Raw genomic sequence first — 11,581 nt, 5'->3', positions numbered from 1 at the left:
AAGCACCAGAGTTCTTTGCCAGGTCTGTCTCCTTGTTTTCTCCCTAATTTTTTTTGAAACTGTGCTTTTCAGTGTTTGTAAAGAACGTGAGAACTTGAGAACGTGAAGAACGATTTTACTGCTTTTTTTCTCGCTCTCCCTCTCTGTTTTGGCCAATTTCCCACTGGCGCCCGCACAAATTTCGCTAACCGGCGATTCTCGCTTTTCAATTTGGCCCACTTCCACCAAAACTTTGACTTCGGGCAGCTGCTGGCGATGGCTGGTACGCTGAAGTTCCTTGGGGAGGTGGGGGAGGGATTGATTGATTTCGAGGACTCTGTGAATGCGCCGATGATGTTGGCGTATCAGATCCTTGTGTCCTGAGGAGTGTTGGTTTATACGAATGCGAGCCGTGACGTGGAAGGTTACACCGTACGTGGTTGGCTGGAGGCACAGCTACGAGTATATATACACATCTCATTCCAACAGTTTTGTAAAATTCGCACGGGGTAGAGCGATGTGCCTGCTGGTGCTTATGTGCATTTTTCGCCCTGTTGCAGTGCGCGGGCTCCCAGTCTAGAGGCCTCCTCAAGAGAAGACGTGCGCGCGCGGACTTGTGTTAGAAGGGTGTAGACGTTGGTTGAGTGCCGTTCTGGCGGTGTGAATGGATTCTGCGTGGGCAATTATACCCCATGGGACCCCCGAAGTCCCGTGCAGTCGTCACCTACAGCCTTTAGTTTTTGGTGTAGATGCTGGTTGGTCACTCCCCCCTCAGCGCAGAGGTTGGTGTTCCTTCTCCAGATTTTTCTCTTTGCTCGCCAGTGCAACAGCGTTCAGCTGCCAGAGCTGTGTGTGTTTTGGTCCTTTCTCTAGGGCTGGTGGCGCACACACTGGGGAAGGCGATCCAACGATAAACACTCATAGATAACAGGCTTGTTCCCTTCCACAGTGGTTGCATGCCTACAGTAACCATAGTCGCGTAACAGTAAACCCCTACTACGCAAATGGTGTTTGCGATCATCTCGCTGTCCTCACCTCCCTCTCGGTGCGGTACGTTCGCTGTGCTCGTGGCTTTTATCTCCGAGCTCTAAAGTCCACTGGCTCAGTCCGCCCTCACGCCAACTGTCCTACAGGTTCACAGTGGCGATCTGGATATCTTAGGGTCATTGACACACTCAGCATTGGCTGTAGGATACAACGCTCCTTCACAAATGGCTGTAACACGCAATACCAGCCCCAAACCGCCCACCGCGTCCCAGAATGATGTGTGCAGGCAGTTCAGAAATTTCGCACTGGACACTTTGAGTTTACAACCCAGTATCGGAACTTCAAATCTGGGGTAAAAGTTTAATTGAAAGGGCATTTTTTAGGGATTGAAAAAAAAAAGTGTCAAGTCGACGCCGATGTGGACGGAAAGATAATACAACTAGATGGCTCTTGTCGTCTTGCGTGTCGTCTGATCAAGGACGGAGAAGCACGGATCTTTCTTTGCGGCCTTAATCACCGTTTGATTCTGCTCTACTTGTTCGCCACATCTCACGGATAACTTTGTCGCACAGCAGGTAGAACTCATTACCCGGATACACCCGTGAAATTCCGTACTTATCCGGACACAGATGTGCTACAAGGAGCCACTTAGGGCAGGCCGCGGCTTATTAGGTTGCGTCAACAGTTTGACATCTTTCTTCCAACATGGCAAGCAAATACAGATGGACCAGGCATCGTTAAGCCTCTTATCCATTGAATTGAATTGTGTGTTTGTATATGTACCCCTTCCGTAATAGTTAATTGATCATGCTTGCAGTGTTATCGTCACCATCGTCATCGTCATCTCCCCATTCGTAACAACGTCCGTACCACGTCCACTTCTTACAAACCGGCTCCTTTGTCGGGGAAGGTGTTGGCGAGGGTACCGTGCTTGAAGGAGGATCCTCAACAGGCTTCTTCACCGGTTTCTTTAGATCACCGTCGTCAGGTTTCTTCTTTTCGTGTCTACCATCAACGAAGTTCCAGTTGAAGCAATCACGGCACGGTGGAACAGGTTGACATGGAGCGGTCTCATTATACGCCATGATAACGTCGTCAATAACGGTGTGGATACGATGGTTCAGCATGTTAACGTGCCATCCCTTATCCGTAACAACGTCGTATACGCACTGTTTTCCACTGTGACATTGGGTTTCCATGGCGTATCCACCCATGGAGCAAGTGGAGCTCGCACCGTTGCACACTCCCATGAAAATAGGATCCGCAGTGTGTCCAAAATGCCAAATTCCCTCCATATAGCCAGGTAAACCCGGTGGCATTGGAAGGTGGAGCCTTCTCGTCGCCAACAATTCACCGGGTGCTTCAAAAGCCACTGCTGGAGCTCCAAACGTGCGACCAACTAGAGTTGACAATGCACCACCGAGTGAGTGTCCCGTGGTCCAGATGTTCGCTCTTGGGTACATGTGTGTCACGTTTCTGTAGATGTCCAATGCTGCTTGGTAGTAACGATCCTTGCGGTAGAGTTCCTTCTCCAAACAACGTTGGTCACACGTGTAAGAGCTTTGATAGCAATCACACACTGTAGTCCACATGTAACTCACTCTAGCACAGCAACAAGAGAAGAGCAAGTTGTCATTTATACGGTCGTTATCAACGGTATCGTCAGAGCCTGATCCAGATAGAAATGCGGCACTCGTGCCTTTGTAAGCAATCACAACGGTAGATTCATCGTCAGATACAAAGATGTGGCCACGAATCCCTGTATCGTTCCATCCATACCCAATGCTCTGATTCCAGCCAACGTCTCTCCAATCCCCGGTCTCTGGTATGTCAACATATGCATTTGAGGACATTAGGGCCAACGTTATGACAGTGTCCTTATCTGTAACATTGGGAGCCTCGACTATATCATCTGACCATTCCAATTCGATCTTTTTCACCGCTTCTGACCCAGAGACCCTCGCGTACTCAAGATATGACTCGACAAAATCTGGATCTCTCTCTGCTAATCTCTTTAGCTCAATAGCGTTGGACTTATATGGGAGTTCTACTGTCCAAGGTGATTCTGACTCGTATAACGACGTCCATTGGTCCTCCTCCTCCCCACTGAACGAGTGAAGAGAATTCTCCTCGAGAAATTTTGGCGTAATATCTAGCCTTAAATGACTCGTGTAGTCTTCCCCAGTATTATGGTGATATATGTGCTGGAGTCTAAACTTGCCTCCTGAATCCTCAGCCCTGGGCGGTGCCCTCGACGTACCAGGAACAAATGGTACATAAACGTATCGAGATATCAGCCATAGGTCATCATAGAACATGTAAAGTATTATCGCCACCATAACCCCCATAGCAGTGCTTATCGTACACATGTCCGTTCTCCTTTGATTCTCCTTTGATTTACCCATGACCGCCTAAGCTGTATTGGTAGTTGATTATGCTGATATACGTGTATGTCTGACTGATATTTCCCTTCTCTCTTACGATCTTTCGGTGTTGTCCAGTTCCCCTGCGTTTCTCAGCTGTTGACCATTGAGATGGCAAAAGGCGCTGCTTTCCTGAGGGCCATTACCCTATCAAGTTTTGTACCTTAAGAAAATCACCGGCCGAGCAGGTTAACATTATGATCACGTGACTACAGTCTGGTAGGGTCACTACTTCACGAGATTGTAAACAAACAAATCAAAACAAAACAAAACAAAACAAAACAGCATCCTTTTTGTGTTTTACAGCACAGTCTAACTGTTGAAATCGACTAGAATGGCAAGAGGAAGAGGCAGACCAAGGAAAGTGAAGGCAGATGCAGCGGCGGCTACCGCGTTGGGTGAAAGCGAGGTTCCTGATGGTGGGAAATCAGGTGTTGACGTTGATCTGGATGGGGATGAGACAATGAAAGATATGGATGAGTTGTTAGACCTTGGCAAAGACAAGGATGAGCATGCTGTGGACCCTGACTTTGTTGATCAGCAAACTGACGCTGATAGAGTAATTGGAAAGGTTACCAGAAAGAAAAGAGCTGCGGCGAAGGCCAAGCCGGCCGGTAATGCAAAGTCGAAGGAGACATCAAAGGGCACTCCAAAACACATTTCACACATCACATCAACAAGGGCGAGAATCCAGAGGCTTATAGGTCACAACCTCTACAAGCTTGCAGATACAGTTAGTGTAAGAAACAGCTGGGAAACGTCAATGTTTAAGGTAGATCCTCAAAACTTATCTGAGCCTCCGGAATTGACACCTTGGAGCCTACCAGTGATTAAAACGACAAAGATTACCAAAACCATTTTGGACTCGAAATTCCCACTGAGAAGAGACCCACTCACTCTACAGGTTGATGATAATGAATCTTTGAGTCTTAATACGGGTGAGAATTTGGGTAAAGATGAATTAACGATAATCAACACTGGTTCTTTGATTACAGATATCGCATGGTGTCCCGGTAGACCTGCAGATTCTCAACTGTTTGCAATATCTGTGTCAAATATCACAGATACTGCAGTCGATCGCAAGTTTTCACTTCTGGAGAGAGGCTCGTCCACTTCAGCGCTTTACATTTACCAATTGGATACGGTCACTTCGAAAGTAAATCTTCGTAACGTTTTACTCCATAATTGGGGCAATTCTTGGGATCTGAAATGGACACCAGCATTTGAAGGATTGGGTATCTTATCTGCAGTGTTCAACGATGGTGATATACGACTTCTGAATTTGGGGGAACTTGAAATCCCAAATGTTGAGGTCACTGAGGCTTCACAAACATACCACCTCGAGGAATATGCTTTAACCACCTTTGATATTATGGGTAACAAGATTATTGCAGGGACTAATACAGGCCATATTTCAGAATTCATAGTCAACGAATCTGACCCTTCGTATGTGTACCCAGTGCACAGTGATTATATCTTTTGCCTTCGTGTGAATATACCGAAGTACGATGAACCAATTTTCTTCTCGGCATCGAGCGATTGCACCACTGCATTGGGCTCATTGGATGATTTACGATCCACCATCATAAAAACACCGAAGTCCAAGTCATTGGCTATGAAAGCAGAATACTGTCCACAACTACATGCCTTTGTTCAAACCGATAACCCAGGCGATGTTAAAATCATACCAGAGAGAACTTTCAGCCCCCTACCCACGATGCAACACGATGGCTCTACAGAGTCGTTATCATGTTCCGAGATACATCCAATGTTACTTACTGGCGGGGCAGACGGAAAAGTGAAGATATGTAACATGGCAAGAAAACTGCTCAATTCTAGCAAAGCACCGACGGGTTCCCATCGTTCTTTAACATTATTCCAACTTCAATATGGAGCTAATGAAGATCTATACAGACTTGTTCAGACCCTGGAGGCTGAAGATGTTCATAGTGAGTCCAAGTCCACACCAGATATCTATCCACCTTCGGTCAGTATATCTAGCGTTAAGTGGAACAACAACAGAAACTTGGGCAATTGGTTTGTTGCAGGTACTACGTCCGGATTCTTGATACTACGCAAGGTTTAGTCACCAATTGTATCCTATTTCAGTACGTTGGAAGTGTAGGATCGACTTTCTCAGACCATTGATGAAGACCACCGATTATATCTTTGGTCTTCAAGCCAAAGTTATCGTTGAGCAGTTTTGACGCATACTGAGAATCATTTCCGTATCGGCATATAGTGTATACCGGCTTTGTAGTGTCAAAGTTGAGGTCGTCCTTGGTTTTAATTCTCTGTAAGGTGTCCAATGGAATGTTGATGGAGTTTGGCAGGCTCACCACGTTGTAATGTTCCACAGGTCTGACGTCTATGAGTATATGTTCTGTATCTAACAGTTCCTTATACTGCTCCACTGATATTCTTTCTTCTGGGCTCAACACGTTGTAATCAACGACACCACAGAACTCGGCATAGTCAATCTCACCATTCACGATCATATCTTTAGTAATAGAGCCACCGCAACACAAACATTGTGGTTTTCTACCTCTCATCTTGAATGTTTTCAACGTTTGTTTATCGTATCCAGAATAGATCGATAAAAACGGTTGGAAATTATCATCGTTCCAGAACCCTGTTAGGACCTTTATTGTCTCCAGTGCCATCATTACACCCATCATGCCGATAACGGGTCCCAGAACACCGCCATCTTTACAACTGGTGACACTGTTTGGAGGGGGAGGGGAAGGATAAAAGCATCTATAGCATGGACCAGTGTTGTTGAAGTTGAGAATCGAGAGCTGTCCTTCTGTCTTCAACCCCGAGCCAGACACAACTGTGAGCTTCGAGAGCACAGCAACATCCGATATGAGATATCTCGAGAAGGGAGAATCAGTACAGTCCAACACGAGATCATAGTTTTGGAAGATGGAAAACGCATTGGCTGGCGACAATCTCACAGGATAGGTCTTGACAATGACATTCGGGTTCAGTCTTTCGATGAACTGTCTGGCACTTTCCACCTTGTACTCGCCCACCAGATCGCTCGTGTGCATCACCTGTCTGTGAAGATTAGATACGTCGACTGTATCTCCATCTACGATTCCAATCTCCCCTACTCCAGCTCCAGCCAAGTACATCAGAGCAGGACATCCCAGCCCTCCAGCTCCAACAACAAGGACTCGAGCCTGCTTGAGACGTAACTGGCCATCAAATCCAACCTCAGGAACAATCATCTGACGGCCGTACCTGTGATACTCTTCATGTGTCAGGCCCTTAACTTCATCCGCTGGTTGTGTGTTTCCCTGTCTCATTTCTTCGGTCTCAGGATTCGATTTAGCTTGTTTGTTTATCCAGTTCTCAGGCACTGGCCGCTAAACACTGAAGGCGTATCGGATGACCCGAGCACTCACCAATTTTCCTGTTTTCGTGATGAGCTTCGTTTACCGCAAATCGGAACAACCAAATTAGGAGTCACAATATCGGGATGTTCCGTAAAAAGGTGTGGTACGGGCAGCATACTCATACCCAGACAGCGCAGGGCCCATTTCTCATGAGGAATTACATCAACTTCTCGGCTGTCAAGGAGCACAGATCACGAGGACTTCTGGGCCATTAGTGGGTCAAATTTACAGAGATGGGTGTTACAGGTGATTTCCGTGATCAATTCATCAAATGGGTTGTTTCAGAGGGAGCCGAGCTCTCGCCGTATATCACCATTGATCAATCAGAACTAGGAGGTGCTGGTGTATTCTTTTCCTGGAGAAAGTTCAGGGAGGACCATGGTTTGATTGACGTTGATGGTTGCTTAGAAGTAATGAGGATTCCCAAAAGATTGTCGTTTTCTCTCGATCGGTTTAAGGACGAGCTCCTGATCCAGCAGCAAATTTTTGATCAAGATTTGGGTGAATTTGGGCAAGATCCCTTGAACCAATCTGAGATCATGACCAAGTTCTTGGAAACCTTCCTGACTCACTTCAACGATACCGTTGATCCCTACGTGAAAGGTGGTATGAACGAGACAAACATTCTCGTTGGCCAAGTGCAGATGTTGGTCATCTTGAAAAGAGTGCGTGCCAAACTCGTGGAGAAAGATGCAAAGAACAAAGTACTTCAAGGGTCCCCCTTTGGTGAGCTCGATGAGTATCTCGAGCTACTGGAGAGGACAGACGTTACTGCACCAAGAACAGATGAGTTCTACCCACAATACCTCTCTCTATTCAAATACAATGTCCGTGAATATAGAAGAGTAATCGAGAGGTTGAGGTTTGATTCGATCTACGAGACCTTGGATTCTTTCGGTGTTGAGTACCAGGAGTTTTTAGATGATGAATTCCTGAGACATATTGAGCTTTCGGTGGTTTCAAGACTGTTGGAGATTCCAGAGGCTTTGCCGGAAGAGGAGGAGAAAGGAAGGTACGATATCCTGAATAATCGGAAGGTCCTGAACCCAACCACAGTTTATACTGATAATGACCCAGATGCTACCGTCATAGAACAAGATGATGAAGATGGCGATGGAAAGAAATACGGATTTGCAGTTTCTTCCACGCTTGTTCCAGTCATTGACTTTGTCAATCACTCTAACGATAAGATGAATGCTTTCTTCGATGTCGATGCCTCCAATGGTGATATCCTCCTGAGGCTGTTCAACGAGAAGTTCACTAGCGAGGACAACATTCCCGAATCAATTGAACTGTTCATCAGATACTCAGACTATGAAGACGTTCTGAAGTTTGTCACGGCTTATGGCTTCATCCCAAGATCGGTCAAAGTACAACCGATATTCGAGCACGCCATCGATAGAGAGTATCTCAATGAATACTTTGTGAGATCTGAGATTGACGGTCAGAAGTATGAACATAATCTAGGTCTTTTGCTGAAATGGATAGGGGTTCAACCAAATGTTCAATTTGTTATTCAGTATAACATCGATGGGAGTATCAAAGATGTGAAGATGAATCTTGATGAGAATTTCATCGTTTTCGGATTTGTTGAAGGCTTGCAATATTCTAGAGAAGCTGCTTTAGCAATTGTCAAACACTACAGTGAGTTCCAAAAAGATGAGTACATTGCTGAGCTTCTTGCACTCGAGGAGAGCGATGCCAATGACATCATTGAAGGATACGATGTTATACCATACTCTTGTGTCTACGTTGAAAATGAGGACGTCAACCTCGAAACGTTGGTATCAAATTTACCGGATGATGTTATTAATGGCCTAATGCTTAAGTTTATGGGTTGGTTTGTTGAATACAGCACTACTAGGATCTCCCAGTTGGATTCGAGCTTGGAGTCCATCCCTGACACATCCATCGTTCACCAGTTTGCTGCTCTCGAGAAGAACGTTCTCCTCAAGTTTAAACAAGAGTTTGAAGCCTGTAAAAGTGAAGAGGACAAACTCGAACTTGTCATTGGTGCAGATGATCTAGACGATGAGTGGTTGAAACATCGACTGAGACCTAGAAATATACCATCAGGACAACGCCTGGAGTTACTCATCAAACACACCAATATTGAATCTCTCAACTTGTCCGATAGCAGCGAATAGATGTGTCAATTGGATACTTTAGGGGTTACAAAGGATCAATGCACTTTTTGCGCTACTGCTTTGTTATTCCTAACTCTCTTTTCTAGATTCGTTTCCGAAGTCTAATGCTGACCTGGAAGCCTTAGTTCCTAAACCTAGGTGTACTTGAAAAAGTATCAAGAGCCGTATCAATTACATGAGACACCATGCTGGGAACGAATCATGTGTATTATTTTCAACATGTGCTGGATTCTCTCTCTGAACATCACGTCACAGGGTTTAGTATCACGGCTATCGCTTTTGGTAAAGGTGCCATCTGTCAAATTTCCAGAACTACGCGATCAATTATCTACCTGGCTTATGATCTCGTGAGACTGTGTCAGTATCTGACACACGATTGGTTCATCTCTTGACGAGAGGTAAGGCTGTCGTCTACCGGCACTACACGGAGAAGATACTTGAATTGCTATGATGAATTCCATTTTAGGTAAGAATGCTGTGTAAGCTGAAGGTATGAAATGGTCATTCGAAAGGTGTCCCGTCCCGTACGTGTTCTATGTTTGCACATGATGCATAGGTTGAAGCACATTGTAGCAAACTCTGTTTAAGGGAAAAAGGGGTGCTTCGAAAGCTTTGAGTTTATGTACAATGGGCTCTTTCTGCTCATTGGAAAGACCCCAAGCTCGGTTCAGAAATAACTCCTGAGTAAAATGGGGTGTAATGCCATGATTCAGTTCAGCTCCGTGATTAAATCTAAGCAAGGAGACAAGTACACAAGAATTTGAATCAATCGATAGAGCTTACAACCAAGAATGCTGAGACATGATACGTACAATCTATTCGAATCTCTTGACGAGATACACAACATGTCAAACTCTTGAATGAAGTTGTGTAGTGATCTTTTAGATAAGCAGGATCTCTATTACCATTACGAAAGTGCGGTATGTCCGCTACGTTTAATACAACTTGCGTAATGAGATCGTCGTTTGTATCTATATGTACGCATTGGTGTCGTAAATGTATAACTGTAGTTCTTGAATAGGACATGGGAAGGGAGCAATCCGTCCAAATTAGGATTAAACAGTGAAGTTCCCGAATCACCACCACCTTTCAACTACGATGCTACGCAAGTAACGAGCATCATGTGGAGCCATGTCTTGTTTATGTTTACACTTCTGCTTATGTACCAGGGCTTAAGTAGCTGATATTCAGTCCAAGTGCGAGACGACTATTCTTTCTCATCATTATAAAAAGACTCGCTGAACCCCCATTCTGAACTGTCTGGTTGACGATTAGCTCTACAAAAAACTCGACATACACTCGCTATTAAAATATCTACAATGAAGTACCAGATCGTTGCCTCTACTCTTGCTCTTGCTGCCATCGCTTTAGCTGCTCCATCAGCAGATGCCCTGCCATGGGCCAATGCGAACTCACAAGCTGCTGCTGCTGCAAAAGCGTACGCAGATGCCTATGCTGAAGCTGAAGCCATTGGTCATGCTGATCCAGATGCCTTTGCTTTGGCTGCCTCTGCCGACGATTGTGCTTCAATTGCATGTCACGCAGCCTGTGGACTGTTGATCATTGAAGCTCAAAGCTGTTCTGGTAACTCAGAAAACACTTATAAGGGCCCATATGATACTTCGTGTCTGTGTTCAGAGGGCTCTGCGTTCATGTCTCATTATGCCCCTTGCATGGAGTGCGGTTGGACCTTGTGGAAGTACTACGGTGTCTACGTTGAAGATGCTTTGGCAGCTTGTCCTGGTTTGTCGACTGAGCCAACAGGTACCTTGAGATGCTCAACCACCTTGACCGATGCGTACACACCGGATTATAACATTGAGGGCTGCTCGTACTTGGGGAACTGTCCAGAGAAGACTGATGATGCTAAAACCACTGCTGAGGAGCCTACAACCACCGCTGATAAGCCTACAACCACTGCAGCTGACACCACCGAGACTCCAAAACAAACCACCGATGAACACCAGCCTGAAGAGGAGACAACCACTACAGAGCAACCTGCTACAGAGACGGCCGGAGAAAAGACCACTGCAATGGACCAAACTAGATCAGGGGAAACGACCGTTCAAACACCTGACAAGACCACTGCTGCCCAAGAATCCACTGCCCAAGACTCCACCATCCATGATGTATCAACTTTTGAAGGTGCTGCTACCAAGGTTGGCGCTGCTGCAGGCGCTGCCATTGCAGGTGCCTTCTTGTTGTTCTAAGCGTAACTGCAAGGACACACGCCCGCCTACTCAAACAGAAAAATAACCGCAACCCCCCGCGTATTCTCTTTTTCGCCGATGTCCTTGGTGACTTCTGTCCTTAGTGAGGCCCACCAGCCACTCGATATTGTCTTTGTTTAACGTTAATCCTCTATACCCCCATGTTGTGTGCTCTAGGCGTTGTAGCACATCTAAGCAAACCGCAACCTGATCTCCAGGAACCAGTCTTCCATTGCTGAAGCTCCCTTCCCGGAGGCACCCGCCAGCATCCAGGGGACGCGCGCACAGCCTAAAAAATGTTAATGGGCATTGTGCGGGTAAATCCTGCTCCGTTGTTCGCGCAAGGGAGGGTCCGGGTACACATTTAACCTCTCTCCTTGCCCATTGTAGCTGTGCTTTTGTGTGCATTTTGCATAAAAGACACACAACGAAAA

The 11,581-nt window shown here is 45.8% G+C and overlaps 7 protein-coding genes across 7 annotated transcripts; 4 read left to right on the top strand and 3 right to left on the bottom strand.

Moving 5' to 3' along the window:
* Positions 1 to 91: 91 nt before the first annotated feature.
* On the bottom strand, positions 92 to 551 carry CYBJADRAFT_17364 (uncharacterized protein). The gene has a single exon (XM_020216489.1). The coding sequence runs from the start codon at positions 458 to 460 to the stop codon at positions 206 to 208; it is 255 nt and encodes an 84-aa protein (XP_020069608.1). The 5' UTR covers positions 461 to 551; the 3' UTR covers positions 92 to 205.
* On the top strand, positions 552 to 1,010 carry CYBJADRAFT_17363 (uncharacterized protein). Its single transcript, XM_020216488.1, has one exon. The coding sequence runs from the start codon at positions 644 to 646 to the stop codon at positions 905 to 907; it is 264 nt and encodes an 87-aa protein (XP_020069607.1). The 5' UTR covers positions 552 to 643; the 3' UTR covers positions 908 to 1,010.
* Positions 1,011 to 1,672: 662 nt separating this feature from the next.
* Positions 1,673 to 3,512, bottom strand: ATG15 (triglyceride lipase ATG15). Its single transcript, XM_020215396.1, has one exon. The coding sequence runs from the start codon at positions 3,369 to 3,371 to the stop codon at positions 1,764 to 1,766; it is 1,608 nt and encodes a 535-aa protein (XP_020069606.1). The 5' UTR covers positions 3,372 to 3,512; the 3' UTR covers positions 1,673 to 1,763.
* A 211-nt stretch (positions 3,513 to 3,723) lies between these two features.
* TFC6 (transcription factor TFIIIC subunit TFC6) lies at positions 3,724 to 5,458 on the top strand (the record flags this gene model as incomplete). Its single annotated transcript, XM_020216526.1, has 2 exons — positions 3,724 to 5,376; positions 5,438 to 5,458. 2 exons carry the CDS (start codon positions 3,724 to 3,726, stop codon positions 5,456 to 5,458), a joined length of 1,674 nt encoding a protein of 557 aa, XP_020069605.1.
* A 36-nt stretch (positions 5,459 to 5,494) lies between these two features.
* On the bottom strand, positions 5,495 to 6,700 carry UBA4 (Uba4p; the record flags this gene model as incomplete). The annotated part of the gene is made up of 1 exon (XM_020216525.1): positions 5,495 to 6,700. One exon carries the CDS (start codon positions 6,698 to 6,700, stop codon positions 5,495 to 5,497), a length of 1,206 nt encoding a protein of 401 aa, XP_020069604.1.
* Positions 6,701 to 6,862: 162 nt separating this feature from the next.
* Positions 6,863 to 9,030, top strand: CTM1 (cytochrome c lysine N-methyltransferase). Its single transcript, XM_020216473.1, has one exon. The coding sequence runs from the start codon at positions 7,024 to 7,026 to the stop codon at positions 8,935 to 8,937; it is 1,914 nt and encodes a 637-aa protein (XP_020069603.1). The 5' UTR covers positions 6,863 to 7,023; the 3' UTR covers positions 8,938 to 9,030.
* Positions 9,031 to 10,235: 1,205 nt separating this feature from the next.
* Positions 10,236 to 11,316, top strand: CYBJADRAFT_168494 (uncharacterized protein). Its single transcript, XM_020215395.1, has one exon. It carries the CDS (start codon positions 10,257 to 10,259, stop codon positions 11,145 to 11,147), a length of 891 nt encoding a protein of 296 aa, XP_020069602.1. The 5' UTR covers positions 10,236 to 10,256; the 3' UTR covers positions 11,148 to 11,316.
* Positions 11,317 to 11,581: the final 265 nt, after the last annotated feature.

Source organism: Cyberlindnera jadinii (genome assembly GCF_001661405.1).
Source record: "Cyberlindnera jadinii NRRL Y-1542 unplaced genomic scaffold CYBJAscaffold_10, whole genome shotgun sequence".
Taxonomy (NCBI): domain Eukaryota; kingdom Fungi; phylum Ascomycota; class Saccharomycetes; order Phaffomycetales; family Wickerhamomycetaceae; genus Williopsis; species Williopsis jadinii.
The sequence above is the reverse complement of the archived record's forward strand: the minus strand, read 5'-3'. Positions and strand labels throughout refer to the sequence as shown.